The sequence below is a fragment of the Pseudopodoces humilis genome, chromosome 5 (genome assembly GCF_049639895.1).
Source record: "Pseudopodoces humilis isolate 2021_Gansu_Grassland_sample_001 chromosome 5, ASM4963989v1, whole genome shotgun sequence".
Lineage (NCBI taxonomy): Eukaryota > Metazoa > Chordata > Aves > Passeriformes > Paridae > Pseudopodoces > Pseudopodoces humilis.
This window is the reverse complement of record NC_142204.1, coordinates 18053173-18069527: the sequence shown is the minus strand read 5'-3', so window position 1 is coordinate 18069527 and position 16355 is coordinate 18053173. Positions and strand designations below refer to the sequence as shown.

The window sequence follows — 16355 nt, the reverse complement described above, 5'->3', positions numbered from 1 at the left end:
TTGTCACTGGTCTCTGGGCTGGGGTGAGGAATGAGTTTTCTGAGGGGCCACCTGCAATGACACTGACAGGTGCTTGTTGGGACTGATTGCCAAGTTTGCCTTGGAAACCTGCCCTGCAGTTCCACTGTCAGAGAAAACACACATTATTCTCCTCCACCACTTTTCTGCCCTGAAGCTAACAGAGGTACAGCAACATTTGCCAGCAGAGAATCCCACCTGCCTCTGAAAGCAGGAAAGGGAGCAGTTAAAGCATTGGGGATCAACTTTCCCAGGATTTATTATCAATTGCTAGTATTTCACTAGGTGACTTGTGTTGACTTCAACATCTTTTCCCACAGTTACAGTATCACAGGAGCAAGGTGATGCTTTGCCTAGCAGCCGCATGGCAACCAGCACTTCTGGCAGAGCAGGAGTGCATGGAAGTGCATCCTTATGTTGGTGGAGTTGGTGGAATGGCAATTGCTCGCAGTTCAATCAGCAGTGTGCAGACTGACAAGATCACTTCTATTCACTAAACAATTAAACTCATTCACTGAGATCAAGCAGACCTGTGCTGTCATTTGGCACAAAGCTGGAATAGTGGATGAGCCATCACCCACTGAAGCACTGCAGCTCTCCCTTTCCTATCTCCCAGGAGCTCCCAGGCAGCAAGCCGTGTCCTTATTGACTCCATTTCCTTATTAATTCCCTATTGATCTGCTCACTGAGCGCTAGGCAGAAATAATATTTTTATCTTCTGTACTCTTGGCTGTGCTGCCATTGGGTTGTGAAGCCTCCTGCGTAGCTTGGGTTTTCTGTAACCTGGGGAGGATGGATCCACCCACACTCGCTGGGAGAGCAGGCACTCAGCGAGGGGTACCTGTGGGAAATTATGAAAGCTTGTTGTGTGAATACCATAGCTGCTGGTCTGCCTACTCCCTGATATGGAAATTTACAGAGTGGTAACTCATCCTTCCAGGTCAAGCCAGTGGCAAAAATATACCCTGAACCATCAAAATCTGCTCAGGATATTACAGCTACTACTTCCTTCTACCTAATTGTGGAGATTGGTCTACAAATCAGAGCAGTCTGCGAGGAGCAGTCTGTGAGGATGGGTAATAAGGGCTGTTTTCTGTGATACCTGTGTATGGTCTGCCACTGCATCCACCTCAGGCTGCCTGTCCCACACCCAGCAGCTTCTCCACTGCTTCTACACAGCCATCAAATGCAGGCACCCAGCAGAGGGTGCAGGGCACACACACAACCCTGGGCACTGCAGAAAGGGTCTGTCTGTCTGTCTGTCTGTCTGTGGGGAAAACACAGACATTACAGAATGTAATTCTCAACAGCAGAACATAGTGCACTTTTTACTTACACTGTTCTATTGCTCATTACACAGACCCCACATAATTTCCCTGTAACAGAGGTGGAAGGAGGGAGCAAATATAAGGAAAATGTAAGTGCAGAGATACAATATGACAAGAACAAGTAGTGCAGCTTCCCAGGGATGGAGACTTCCAACTCCTGGCCTGTACTTTTGGGCCAAAAAGAATGTGCAAGGTGAGTTTTGCTTTTCCAAACTGCCAGCTAATGCTGAAATTACTGAAGCAAGTCTAGTGCTAGCACCAGTGCCATGAGACACCAAGCACCTAGAGAAGAGCACGGTTGGTTCTGTGGGGCTCCAAGCTCCAACAAGGCTTCAGATGCTCTAAAACAACACTACCAGCATAAACTGTGCTATGTAATACAATTGAGAAAATGTTTGCAGTCAGTTCTCAAAACAGACTCTTTCATAATTGAAATACTGCAGAGCAGAAAACAGCATTATAATTACAATAAATGGGTGCTGCTGAGTTAGAGAAGATCTTTTGTCTGCAAATCCCATTTACACAAGCAGAGGCAATGTTGGTAGGAGTAGTTACATTACTCTGTGCATGCCATTGCAGGGCTTGGGTAATTTTTTGTCAGCTCCTCTTCTTTTTGACTTGCAATGGCCTTTTCTGGTAAATTGGGAAAAGTTCAGAAACCAGACAGAGAAACAACTGGAGGACTGCAAAACTTTGTGACGCTGAAATAATCAGCACCTATCAAGCAGCAGGATAAGGGGGGAGTTGATCACTCTATGGAAAACAGTAATGGGATCTTCAGTGTGGCATTGAAAGGTGTAAACAAATTAAATGACTGGAAGCTGGAGTTAAACAAATCAGTCCAAAAATAAGGGAGGACATTTTCAACAGCCAATGTAATTAACCTTCAGTACAGTTTACTGGTGGTTGTGCTGGATTTTCCATTGCTGGAAACTTAAAAAAAATAGAAGGTTGTTCTAAATTACTTCCTAAACGCCCAGCATGGCAAAACAGAACAGGATGTTGCTCAAAAAAGCTAAAAATCACCTTCACCCAGGTTCAGTCCCTCCTCAGTGACAATGAACTCCTGTCCTCACAGGTCAGCCTGGGTGGGTTAGGAGCCCTTGGAGAGCTTTTATCATAACCCTGTCAGCTGGCCAAAAGACAAAACACACATGTAATTTCTGGAGTTTTCTGTCACATCACACATCAGGAAAGAACATTTCTTCCACCTCCTGGCATGCCCTATGGAGCTGAGCTCTGCCCTTGCTGTCCATCAGAGCCACTCTTCACCTTGTCTGTCCTTCCCAAACACGCTTCTGCTCCTGAAAACAGTATCTGTGCACTCCATGCTTGCTTTCCCTTGCCACCATGCCATCCCCCCAGCCCCTTGCATTCGTTCCCCAGAGGGGCTTGTCCTTTCTCCCAGGCCCCAAGGACCAGAGGGGAGAGGTTTGGGGAGCTGGGGTGACCTGCTTGGTGCACTGAGCACTGCCTGGGGAGCAGCTGAGCTGCATGAACAGCACTGGCCAGAGCAGCAAGTGGAGGGAAGCTGTTCACAGGGAGCAACCCCATCTGTGTGTGAAGGAAGGGTCCTTGACAGATACCACAGGACATGTCCCATATTACAGCCCAGCCCTGGGCCCTGATTTACCACTCAGCTACAAGCAAGGCAATGCATCCTGCTGCTTCAGCTTCCCCCTGTACAGAACCTCAGCAATGATATTTGCCCTGTTACTGCACAGGAGCATTTTCAGGATCAATTAGTTTAGCGTTCATGCAAAGCTCTGTGGACAGAAGCCTCAATACAAGCAGTAAGTACCATTATTGTTACTGCACTTCAGATGGCTACCACACTGACATTTTCCAGGCATGCACCATTAACAATTTACCAAGATAAATGGCCCAGGAACCTGAAAATGCATTTAGGACAACTACCTCCTGTTTGCCAGCATACATTCAGTTACGTAAATGACACCTCATTGCTCAACGTGTAGCTATGGTAACATTTCTATCTCATATACTGAAGTGCACACACACACACACACACACACACACACACACACGTGGAGCTGGAGGGAAGCCAGGCTACCTCATTTTGTGACACACAAACATTGAGCCAGGGAACTTTCCCAGGCTCCCAAAGCCAAGCTGCTCCCAAGGAGCCAGGGACAAGGAGCAGCCAACTTGCCCAATGCCTGTCAGGAAAGACATGGGCTGAGAGCCCCACCAGGTCCCTGAGGGACTTACTTGAGAGCAGTTTTGTAGTGGTAGATTGCTTCAACGTTACGGCCCTGGTCCTTCAGAAAATTGGCATAGTTGTAGTGCACCTTGGCATTGTGGGGCAGGGTCTTCACTCCTGAGCTGTGAAGACAAACAGAAGCAGGACACTGTTAGCAGCCAGGTGACCCCACCTTCCCCTGGGTCCAACCTTCTTCTCAAAGTCCCTCCCTTCTCCTGAAAAGCTTGCTCATAATCCAAGCACCTCGTCACCTCCTGTGCATTTGTGCCAACACAGCTCATGTTATAACTCCAAGCTTGTCCCATGCTCAAAGTGCCCCGGGCAGACATAAATGTGTGGCAGCAATTCAACTCATCCTGCTCGCTGTCACTGCAGGCACTTCCAGCAGCAGCACTGCAACACTCCCTGTGGCCAGATGCTGCTGTGTTTTAAAATCTGAATTACTAAATTGAAGGACCAAAACCTAAATGGTTAATATTTAGAGGGAAAACATGTAGTGCTTTCTAAAAGCAGGGTGCCTGCTTAAACCCGAGTGTCATGAAGCATCTGATGTAAATCCTGATTTAAACCTGGCCCTGCAGATACCAGCAAGAGGGCATCTTCTCCATGTGCACCAGCCACTAGGTGGAATGCATGGCATACCCCGAGTACCAGCACACGTGCACTGCTTAAAGCTGAGCAGAGTATGGCCAGGAGGTGAGAGCTATTGGCACTCTCACCCTTAGGTTGCAAAACAAGGCTCTGGCATTATAGCACATGACTGAGGCTGCACAGCCCCATCCCTCCCCTTTGTCTCCCCTGCCATGTGCAGACTGAACTCAACATTTGGAATTAATAATGAGGGCACAAAGACAAAAGCAAGCATATGCTTATTTGCTTAATTGAGAGCACAGAAAGCAAGGTACACCTTGCACAGCCAGAGGAAATGCCGTTTCAAGGTTAAACAGAGAAAGAAAACACAGGAGCACGTACACCATGGAAACATTTCCCCTGCAAGAATCCAGAGAAGTCAGTACTCCATTTAATGGGGGGAATCCTTTCCAGCACATAAATAGGGGCTCTCTGAGGTAAGGGGAAATAAGAATGGATGAATCTGTTCATGTAAAAGCAGACAAAGTGCTGCTTCTTGCTCACAAGCAGATTCCTGCCAGCTGCTCTCTTTTCTACTCCCACCATCTCCAACCCTGCTACCTCAGGTAGGAAAAGCAAGGGTTAGAAAATTCCAAAGTCTTGTTGCTTTGCCTTGTCTGTCTCTCCTGGTTAGCTTTGGTTAGCATGGAAGTTAATCAGAATGAGACAGGGACACAGGCAGCCCTGCTGTGGGGTGCACACCCTCTTGCACGGGAGGAATGCACCCAGAGCTGCAGAAACCCTTTGAGGGGGATTTCACTGCAGAACAGCACTGAGGAATTGCAGTGGCAAATAGGATATCCTTTTAGTTATCTGCAGCCAGTGGTATCCAGCATCACTAACACCTACTTGTGAGAGCTTCCAAAGCTTCGCCCACAACTGCCTTACAGAGTTCAGCTCAACACAGCCACGGTTTGCCTACTAAAATTGAAAGTACACCTTGCATTTGGCTTCCTAATCATCAGGTATTTCCAAATTATTTACTGGGAGCACTACAGGAATAAGACATTTTGTGACTAATCGCTGAATTAAATCAGTTAATTGATGCTATTCTTAAGAGAATTATTTTCTATATTAGTTTTCACAAAGATATACTGCACCAGCAGCAAGTAATGTGTGACTGCTGTGGCTGTGTTAATTTCCATTGGCCTTGGGAGCCATTAACTACACACTTACAACCTCTGGGCATTACTGGAATATTAATTCTTATACAGAGAGGGTTTCATTACATCAGCACCAGTGTTACAGGCAGAGACACGGCACTCAAAACTGCTGCTCACTCAGAGCTACGTGCAAGGAGTTGCTCTGCTACAGCCTCTGCTGAACCAGAGCAGACTGAGCTCACAGTGAGGAGTACATTACATATGCACGAGCACTTCAGTTCTAATGAGATACAGTTTTAACTGCAAGATGCATATGTTTAAATATTTTAATTCTGGACTGTTTTCTTTCAAGTAGAATTTATCACTGATTCTGATGGTCCCACTTATTAAAACATCACTAATAAAGCTTCTAGCATCTGTGTGCTTCTGCTGGTGGCAGGGGTGACACGGGAAACGCAGAAATGGGTTTGGGTTCTTAAGATGTTCCCTTCTGCACCACACTGCTCACACTGACCTATTTATTCTCCTCGAACGGGCGGGGAGGGGGAATGTTTCATTTTGCAAATGCAGGAAGCAATGACTGAGGCTGCTTGGAGCCTCCGTGCTGGAGGAGGCAGCAAACACGGCACTGGATGCAGAGGGGAATCTTTGGGAGAGTTTAGGCAAACACTCCTGCTAACTGGTTCCTAACCAGTTGAGAACGCTGTTTGCTCCTTGACAGAGGAAACAATGATGTCCACAGTGAAAGCCAAGAAGGAAAGGGTGGAGTGTAAATAACAAAGCAGAACACAATGTTTTTTCCATTTCTGCTTCCCACAAGCTCCTAGCCTCTCACAATTTCAAAATAATTTTCCAATGTGCTTTTCCAAACTCTCCTATTTCCCTGTTCCCCAGCCAGTCACACACATGCCCTTCTGAAAACCCACGGCATCAATCTGGCTCCAGCCAGAAACGAGCCCACTGACATTGGAAGTTACTACTCCAGAGGATTTCCTTCCCTTCTGATTTCTACGACAGCAGTAAGTGACATAAATGGAAAATAAACAATAGGCAAACCTTTTTACGTAACGCTTCCTCCCCGGGGAAAAACAAAAAGCCTGTTAGCCATAAATCAGAGAAATAAAGTACCAGTGGTATTTTCCAACCTCAAATACCAGCATCATCCAAATTCCACTTCAGTTGGGAAAAAAGCCCTGTGATCCCCTCTCTTGTATTCCTAAATGCATGTTCTGCTCTACAAGGTGAATGCGTGCAGGGCCGAGGTTTCATTGATTTTCTGTGATATCCATAAGAAAAGTGCTCAGTTTGGAATATGGTATGAGACCACTCCTGCCTCAGCAGGAACTCTGGGAAGCTGATGGTGTCTCCTCTGCTTTGGGAATCACTATCATCAACAAAGGTTCTCTATAGCAAATTATTCTCTGGATGACACAACCACCTTCCTTGGCTTCCTACCCTTGTACTGATTTCACAGATATCTGTGTTGGGCCATAATAAACTGTCCTACAGAAGATGTCCAAAATGCAATGGGACTTGTTCTCCTCAGCTGAGCCAGAATTAACAAAGTAACACAGCAGTAAATGCCGCTTTTGGGGCTGGAGCAAATTCCTGAAGTCAGCAGACCCGGCTTGGGAAGGAGAGCTGCTGACTAAGAAGGCATAGTTTTTGTAAAGCTCTTTTGCTGGTTACAGCTGGGTTTCCAGGCGCTGTCACAAACGTGGGCAGCACGTGCGGGCGCTTTCCAGGAGCAACGGGAAACGTGGCAGCTTGACAAGCCTTGGAAAGGTCAGTACAGGATGCAGAGATCAGCCCACAGCTCTCCCCTCCCTCTCCCTGGCTTCAGACATTAACACTGACCACAGTTTGAGTCTGACCTTCTGGCCTGTGCATCCACTCTTCAGGGCAGTTCCTTAAATAATTAACAAGTAAGTCCTCCCTGATCACCTGCCAACGCAGTAAGACAAACTGCTTGGGGCTTCTGAAGATGTCTATGCCTCAAATATCTCTCTATATATTTGGCCACGTCTTATACTTGTGGTTTATTTGCTTCTCATTTAGTCTTGCACACATGCTTGTGCATCTATGTGGAGATGCATCATTTCCTCAGACACCAGCATCCTCCCCCACACTGCTGCTTTCAGCTGGGACCTGGCAGGATTTCTGCATCCAGAAAACTTGGTCCCTGGGCTGAAGACTGAGTGGCCACGGTGGCCCAGAGGTAGCAACAGTGTCACACAATGTCAAAATGGGGTAAGTTTTGAGAAAGGGACAGAATGGGGTACAAGTACAAAACTAGGAGCACACTGAGTACACAAACGTTTCCTGGACCAACATGGAAAAAGTGTATTTAACAGAACAGGCCTCAGCCAAGGGAATCAAGACAGATCAATCCTGCAGAAACATGCAAACAGAGGAACAAAAAGTAAAGGTGAAAGAAAAAAAAACTCTAAGAGGAGGGAAGTAGTAATTAATTAAAGCAGCAACTGGAGAAAGAAGAATGAGGAACTAAGATTGTGAGTAAAGATCCTCCCAGCACATACTTCTTAAAAAATATCCAACACACACAGAGAATACCAAGTAGGTTGGTTTATGTCTCCTTCCCCACATCTATAGATTTGCTCTGTATCCTCCTCCTGTTCCATCCATTAAAATTTATTGTTGTTTCAAATACCTCCATCCACTTCTCCCACCTCTCCTCATCAGCCTCCTCCTTCTGCCCCAAAGAGGATATTTCTCACTTCTGGGATGACATTATCTTCTTGCTACACTATTCTTCTTTTGCTTTTCCTTCCCATCAACAAGGAGGGTCCTACCACATTACAGATTTGTGGGAGATGTGTAACACCTACCAAAGAAGATCTTAAAAGGGCAACAAAAAGGCCAATAAGGGTGAACAGCACAGTGAAGACAGCTATGAGAAATGAAAACCATTCTTTAAAAAGGAACAGCTACAGAAGGAAAAAGGAAAAGAGCATAAACGTCAGCCAGTTAAACATAAACCATAATTAGGCAGACCAAAAGAGATTTAAAGAAAAACTTGCTAAAGCTATCAAAGCTAATAATGGAATACATCAGACAGAGGAAACCTGCCAAAGATCCCCTAAGGCAAATAGATGATGGAGGTCTAAAAGTAGTGCTTGAAGAAGAAAAGACCACAGCAGAAAAGCTAAATGTGTTCTCTGCACCAGTGCTCACTACAGGGAAACTAAAGGAGTTGCCACACAGGAGCCTTTCCTCACAGGGCAAGACCGAAGCACTGTTTCTTACTGAAGTGGCAGTAAAAGAGGCTTTAAAACAAATCAACACCCAGAACAGTTATGAACCCATTGGGCCTGGTAGAATGCATCCAAAGGAAATCAAACATGCAGCTATTAGCTGCAGTAGGTAGCCTATAATTTAAATGAGACTGGCACTAGGGGAATGGAAGTTGATGAACATGACTTCATTTGGCTCCAGGGAAAGGATCTTGACGGGGAAACAGACCAGAAAGTCTGATTTTCACTTCAAGTAATTTGGGGAAAACCATCATAAATCCTACTTCTAGCTCATTTCTGGATAACTACAGTCCAACTAAGAATTAGCCTTGCGTATTGCAGAAAGAAGTTATTTGGGAAACTCTGCTGGTGTTTTATAGACTCAACAGGTACATACATCTTATTGAAACTATGGAAAGCCTTTATAAATATTCAAATACAGCCCAGTCAGTCAAAATCACATACACCAATGTTCAGCACTTAAATGCTCAAAGGGTTTTTTTATAAAATCCCTCACTAAAGACTTCCTGTTTCTTCAAGGAGTAAGAGGGGAAGATCCTCTCATGAATCAATACTTAGCTGAAAGACAGCAAGTAAAGAGCATGAATATGTGAACAGTTTTTACAGCTGGAGAAGAGTGCAAGCAGGGTTCCCAGGAGACATGCAATGGCACCTGAGCTACTTCAGGTGTTCAGAAAGGATCTTGAAAGGGGAGCAAAACAGGGAGGGGACACATTTGCCAATGACACCAATGTGACACTGCAAGAATTAACTACACTTTGTTGCAGAAGGATCTCACAGTATTGAAGAAAGGCAAAAATGATGGCACAAGAAACAGTATTGGTACAGATATAAGCATCAGAGAGTGAGCACACACACACTCTAAATCTGCATACAGATTGATGTCTAAAAACCTGGTATTTCCAGTCACAGTAGGTGTCCTGGAATTTGTGTTGGGGGTGCTGTGAAATTATCACTCACTGCTTAGGAGAGGTCAAAAAAGGCAAGCAGAAGATTAGGAATTAGCAGGAGAAGAGAACAAGAACCAGAATGCAGTCTGATGTTATTGTGCTGCACATATCTCTTGAAAGGTGATTCTGGCCTCTTTCTCAAAAGGATGGATTAGAGTATGAAACTAGCTGGAGAAGACTGACAAGAGGAATCAGAAATGCAGAACAGCTTCCATGTGAGGAGAGTACAAGACCAGCTGACTTCAGTGTGAGAAGGAGACAGCCTTAGGTGAAGGCACAGGGGCTCAAGACATGGAAATGCCTTTATCCTAAGTGACAAGCTGATGGTTACCCACGACTCATTCAGCACACCAGAACTAGGGGACACCAAACTATATGATCAGGCAGAAGGGTCACAGAACACAGGGGGAAATCTTGGTGTGCACACTCTGTAATTTAATGATGGAGCCCAGCGCACAGGATGCTGTAGAAGCCAAAACTATAAATAGATTTGAAAAAGCAGTCAGAGACATTATGGAAGAAAAGTCCATCAGTGGCTTTTAAAAGCAAAAATAGCAAGTAACTCCTGACTCAGGAAGTCTTTAAACTGCAGATTACTGCAAGCTGGGAAAGAACTGGAGAGAAGCATTATTGTTGCTGGCCCTGTTCTCACAGCGCTTTTTTCAGCAGCTGCTGCTGATTGCTCTCAGGGGCAGGCCACAATACGAGGTGACCCAGCAGGAATTTAAGAGTTCTGCCACCCCTTCAAAACCCTGGGACAGACCTCCCTCCTGGTACTGTCCCCAAAACTCCTGAGCTGAAGAGGGAAGCACCTCAACCTAGGGCACTGAGCCCTGAGTACAGCTCTGGGCTACCCCAAGTTCCTCCCTGGAGGTTTAAGAGGTTTTAGCTCCAGCTCAGAGCTGCACTGCAGCAGTGGTACAGCCTCGGAACTGGGGCTGGCAGTGAACAGTCACACTGCTTTGAATGGAGGCTGGAAGGACAGAACTCCATTTGTATCCAACTAAGGAGACATAACCTCATCCCCCTCTTCTGCCACAGACCCCATAGCACTCCATACTGTCCCTAGAATGCTCCTTAGTAGAAGGAAATGTCCTCCTGTCATCTGCTACAGTTTGACTTCATCGTTCTTAAACATGGGTGACCACAGCTGTGCACCATATGATGCCTGCAAGTCTGCAAATGGAATTGTCATATTCCCACCTCCCCTTCAGTAAGAGTGGTCCACCTTGGAAATCCTCCTACTTTCCTCCAAGTGGCCAGGTTTGGACTGGAGGTGTGTCCCACGATGATTGCCGTGAGAGTCCAGGCCAGTCACCATGGCATGCTGTGGCTCGAACAGCAGTGTTTGAGGGAGACAACAGGGAACTGAGATTGGCCCAGTGGGTCAGAGTGTGGTGTTAATAATAGTGCTGAGGCTGTGGGTTTGACCCCGTCCCCATACGGGCCATTCACTTGAGAGCTGGACTCGATGATCCTTGTGGGTCCCTTCCAAGGTAGAATATTCCATGAATCATGCAGAGGGAAGAAACCCCAGCTCCAGATTTTTAAAAAAACAGACCCACTAAGAGAGCTCCAACCACTTCAGTAATGTTTCCTGAAGACCAAAGGGTACACATAAAAAAATATTTCATACTTTTAGTGCTGCATAAATTAAACTTTGCTCTGGCCAATAAGTTAGGAAATAAAGCTCAACCCGTGTGCAGATCACCTGCGTTTCTGCAATTACTTCACAATTAGACAACTGCTGAAAGCAGCTGGAGGCAAATGCAATACATTTTCTAGCAAAACACAAAATGAAACAGTCTGTTTCAATGCAAGAAAATACATAAATGAGGTTGTTAACAGAGCTGTTTGGCAAAGAGTAATCAAATAAAATAAAATATGGTACATTAAGTTTGGCACTTCGTGGCATTTTATTTTTGCCATTAGAACATTGCTAAAGAAATTTCAATATATTCAGTAGCGTTACTATGGCATTCTGGAGTGTTGCAAAAATCTTTTGCTATGTCTTTAGAAACTAAAGCGTTACGCTATCATTAAATCTACAGAATCAAAGTTACTTAAAAACAGGATGTCTTAAAAATGTGATTGTCAGAACCAAAGTTTGTCCATCAGCATATAAACTGCTGACACCAGTTTTTGCACAGTTACCAGAATACAGAAAGTGTTATTTTATGATAATGAAAACGTTAATTAGATCAATGCATCAATAGCACAACTTTAAAGAAAACTATTCCATGTAACAAGCTTACTTTAAACAATATAAAAATGCAAGTATTCTCCTGTGGTCACTCCTACCTGAAAAGGGATTCTCGTGACAGCCAGATTTCATTCTGTTTCACAGTCTTCCAAGAGAAGAGCAGCAGCAGCAAAGCAAAGAGAGTGGGAACAGTAATTCTCCATTTATTTAGCCATGTAGACAGCTTTTTTAGACCATGGACAAAAAGGATGCAATACCCCATACTGTGAAAAGAAAAAAAAATTTAAAAAATTAAAAAAGCAAAATGTACTAAAAGTTACATTTCAAGTGTCTGATTTATATGCAAGACCATCCAGTATCGCATTTATTATACAATTACAGGGGGTTTTGGACTAATGATATTTTCTGGGCTAACAAACTTCAATTCAACAGCAGTTTTCCTCAAGTCACTACACAATTTCCAAATTAATCTAAATGATAGACCCAGATGCCAAAAGTACAGTCGCATACATAATACCACCCAGCATAATGGTAGCTTACACCAGACACAGAAGGCAGCTGCTTTTCTGAACAGCAAGCTAAGAAAGCACCATGTAATAACAGTAATACTGAGCACTACTGGAGCAGTGTGGAAATGACAAGGATTTTAACAGGGGGAAGTCTCTAAACAATCCCAGTGGTGGCTGCTATTAATTCCAGTTTACAAATTGTGAAGCTGAGGCAGGAGAGCGAGTGCTGTAGTCAGTGCTGCTGCAGGAGCAGGTGGCAGAGACCACCAAAAGGCAGAAGTGCCTGTCTGGGTCTGGCACTTGTACATCAAGGCCAGCCTGTCCCTTCTAGTGTCCAGCCCAGAGGAGCTGAGATGTGCTGGCAGATCTTCCTTGCTGCCCTTCCATGAACTGGCACACAGTCATTTCCAGCCCCCAGCACTTGCATGGCTCTCCATGAATAACCACTGTGGCATTTTCACAAGCCAAATTTGGACTGAAGTCTCACTCCTGAATAAATTTAAATCAATTCAGTAATTATTTACCTTAATTTGAGGTTTATGTTAATTCCTCCAATGATGTCCCTTCTGAATTAGAAATCCAATGCTTTTGGTTGCTGTACTTCATAATTGCTAATTCTACTTGTAATTTTTTTCAAGGAATTTAAATTTCTATTGCTCAACAAATTTCATTAGCTTATCTAGAACTCTTCAGGTTACTTAGCACCTGATTTAGTGTTAGACTTAAAATCTATCTTAGTCCAGGCAGCTCTCCCTGATGAAAAAAGGGAGCAGAAGGCTCTTGAATAACACTTGAGGACAATCAATAAACAGGGACAAATGCACTTCCCAAACACTGGCACACCTTGAACCCCAGATGAATCCACACTTAAAAGCAGGCAGGCTGGAGGTAGAGAGATCATTGCACCTGCCCACAGTCTGGCCAGAGATTTACAGGCTTTCCTAATCTGTACAGAGACGCTCGAGCAACTTCCAGGTGAGAATGCTGCAAGAAAAACTAAGAACAAAATTCCCCTGTCAGAGGTGACCTTGCAGGCAAGCACACAATATGGTGACAGTCAATGTGAAAATCAGAAAAAGGAAAATGTTCCGTATTTGAGGAGCTCTGTGTGTGCTTCTTGGCATGGTTTCTCTGCCCTCTTAGAGAGCTGGACACATTGCTATAGCTTAGGATTCCCAGGGATGGATAAGGACAAGAATTCTTCCTTTCACTGAGGAGAAAACCTGCCTTTGTTGTACGTGCTGATTAGCACCACTGCATTGTCTCTGGCACAGTACTTATAGAACACAGCCTTATAGAACACTGAGAGAAGTATAGGGGGAAAATCCAGAGATAACATCAGATTTTCTGATCATTCAGAACTCTTTCACAGTTGTTTTTGAGTTCTCCCAGTTTTCAGAAATGGTTACCTATATATTTATGTCACTCAATTATGCTTGCACTTCGCTGTAACACATTTCTTGTATTTGTGCTGTTTGTTCATTAACTCTTTTGCACATATATATTTATTGCACTTACATTAACTGCAAGCAAACATTTGGAATTATAGAGATGCTTGTGCCAAACAATCCAGCCTTTACAATTATTGAACCCTACTTTAAAACCTCTGAAAAGCTAATCTCAGTAATAATCCCTCCCTTTCCAACAAGAAATGCCTCAAAAGCCTGCAGATGGTTTTCACTCAGTTATTTTGCCTTTCCTCAATTTTATCCTTCCCCTGGAATTAATTATCTGAAATAAATATTATTTAATTACTTTAGCACAAGGCCATTTTCAAAGCAATTTCCCTATACCTTCACATATTCAAGAACAGACCCTTTCTACAGAATCATGAATGCATCCAGAAAACAAAAAATGCAAACGTCAGTGTCTTGGTATTTATGTCAAATCCTGTCCCAGCTGTTGGGAATTTCTGCCTTAGGAGCAGTACTCAGTCTGAGGCACAGTCAGCATCACATTACACCTCCTCCAGATCCTGTGATCTGCTCTAAACAAAACAGAGTATCCGTACCAATGTATTAAAGAAAATCTGTCAAAAAGCCATAATTATATTACTATTGTTTCTTAGTTCCAAAACCACATGATCTGTCACACCTTACATCACTTGTTTCACACTAGACCAAACAGTCCCAATACAGAAATTAACTTTATCACAGAGACCATGCCATTTTGAGCTAGTGAAGCATCAAATTTGCAAAGATGGAGCTGCTGCAGCAGCAACCTGCCCTGGCAGTCACTGGACCTGGAGAACCCCCACACTCCACCACAGTTCATTCCCAGATGCAAGTTCATCCTATTTCCCTTGATCCCAACCTCACCAGGCTTCAGAGGAGCCCTTTGAAGCTGCTCTGACTTTTATCCAGTCAGCATCAGCCCAAGCAGCAGTACCCTGGTGGAAAGAGCCTGCACAGGTGAGGCTGCACTCGGATGATGAAGGCAACTTTCCAGGTAATGCTTCCAATGTAGTTAATTCTGCTGTGACACCGCCACTGCCTACAAACACAGAGAACATTTCAAATAGATTTGCTTTTCTTCTCAGAGTGATGGGGGACCTGACTCTGTATCAAACCTTACCACTGGCTTGCCAGGAAATCAGGTTTTACTCACACACACAGGAAAAAAAAAAAAAAAAGAAAAAAAGAAAATGTCTCAAAAGGACCTTTCGTCAAAGAATTGTTTGCCACTTGGAAAACTTATCCTTAAGTACTACATTCCAGACATCTCAGTAGCTAACTTCTACTTGAGGCTGAAGGGTTTCAGTTTTGGGGGTTATTTGGTTTCTTAGTTAACTCTAGCATTTATTTCCTCCATTTCTCATGAAGGGCTTTTCTCTCAGCATTGCCATACAAGTACTTTTCTGAAATACTCTGTAGCAAAACCAAAACAATGGGAAACAAGCAAAATTTACAAACCACTTTTCTAAGTCCGTTTTCCACTGGATTATTGTAGAACTGCTAAGTTTGGTTTTTGGTGGTTTTTTTTGGGGGGGGAGAGGGGTTGGGGGTCTTTTTTGGCTTTTGTAGGACAAGCAACAGCCTGCTACAGCAGTGAAAAGTCCAAGACAGCTTGGTCCCTGGGGTCCTGAGAAACAGCTCACCAAGTTAACATGGTAGTAGACTTCATGTGGGCTCACAAGGAGCATGCATTACAGGAAAACCTGTAACTTCAGAAATTCCAGGATGCAGCAGAAAAGCTGAGCAAATGGACCAACAAGCCAATGGTTTCATGATTCCCCATGGCTTCAGACTCCTGCAGTATTGAAGTGGTACCTTAGGTATGTCCTGAACTGCAGGGAGGGCCGAGGGCCAGGCAGCCCGCCAGGGAAACCCTCTGTGCTACTGCCATGTGATTCTGGCAGATTGCACACAGGGAGCTGGGAAATGACACATCTTTTTCTATAATTTCTGTGTTTTGTCAATATTGTTCCTCCTCTAAGGAAGCCAAGTGATAGGAGGCACAAGCAGATGGGAATGTGGTGGCATATAGACCTTATTTCCAATGGTGCTCTATATGTATTGCCCTAGAGCCAAAACAGCATATACTTAATATTTGCAAACACATCTTGGGTAATTAGATTGCAAATTCAACCTTTCCTTTGGCCACTACGGCTCCTTTCCCAAGGCGAGGCTGTTACTGACAACACTTGCACACAGCTCTGCTCTCCACAGATGAGGTTTCTCCCTTTTTACTAAAAAGTCAGGAACCATTTCACTGTGTTTGGCTCTTGTGGTGGTAGCAGCTAATCAAATCTGCATGTGCCACAGCCCAGGATTACCAGGATGCTCTGCTGTAGCAAACTGCCTGCATCAGAAACCATTTTACCTCCCTCAGAAATTGCTTGGAGACCTGCTGCTGTGTAAAACTCCTGAAGAGCGAGGCATGTTCTAGTAATGCCTTCTACTGCATCTTTCAAGTTGTGACTTTGCACAGTGCACGGTCAGAGCAGGCTGAGAGCTGAAATTCTGAGAGAACCAGCCTGGACAGCAGCAGCTGCTGTTCCAGCCTTTTCTAACTCGCTCAGGTAGGATTGCAAAAGGAGTTTGAAAAGGGTGGGAGAAACTGTGCAGAAAAGTTGCTTTCCTCACACTTTTTAATGGTAATTTTGTAGATGTCAAACC

General features: G+C 44.3%; 1 protein-coding gene across 2 annotated transcripts in view; it reads right to left on the bottom strand.

The window, feature by feature from the left end:
* TMTC1 (transmembrane O-mannosyltransferase targeting cadherins 1) overlaps window positions 1–16355 on the bottom strand; it is a 133381-nt gene that overhangs the window by 35207 nt on the left and 81819 nt on the right. For both annotated transcript variants that reach the window (XM_014256835.2, XM_088055044.1), the window contains 2 exons: window positions 11827–11991; window positions 3576–3689 (listed from right to left, as the gene is read on the bottom strand). In XM_014256835.2, the coding sequence (XP_014112310.2) occupies window positions 3576–3689; window positions 11827–11991 (279 nt within the window). The remainder of the gene's footprint in view (window positions 1–3575; window positions 3690–11826; window positions 11992–16355) is intronic.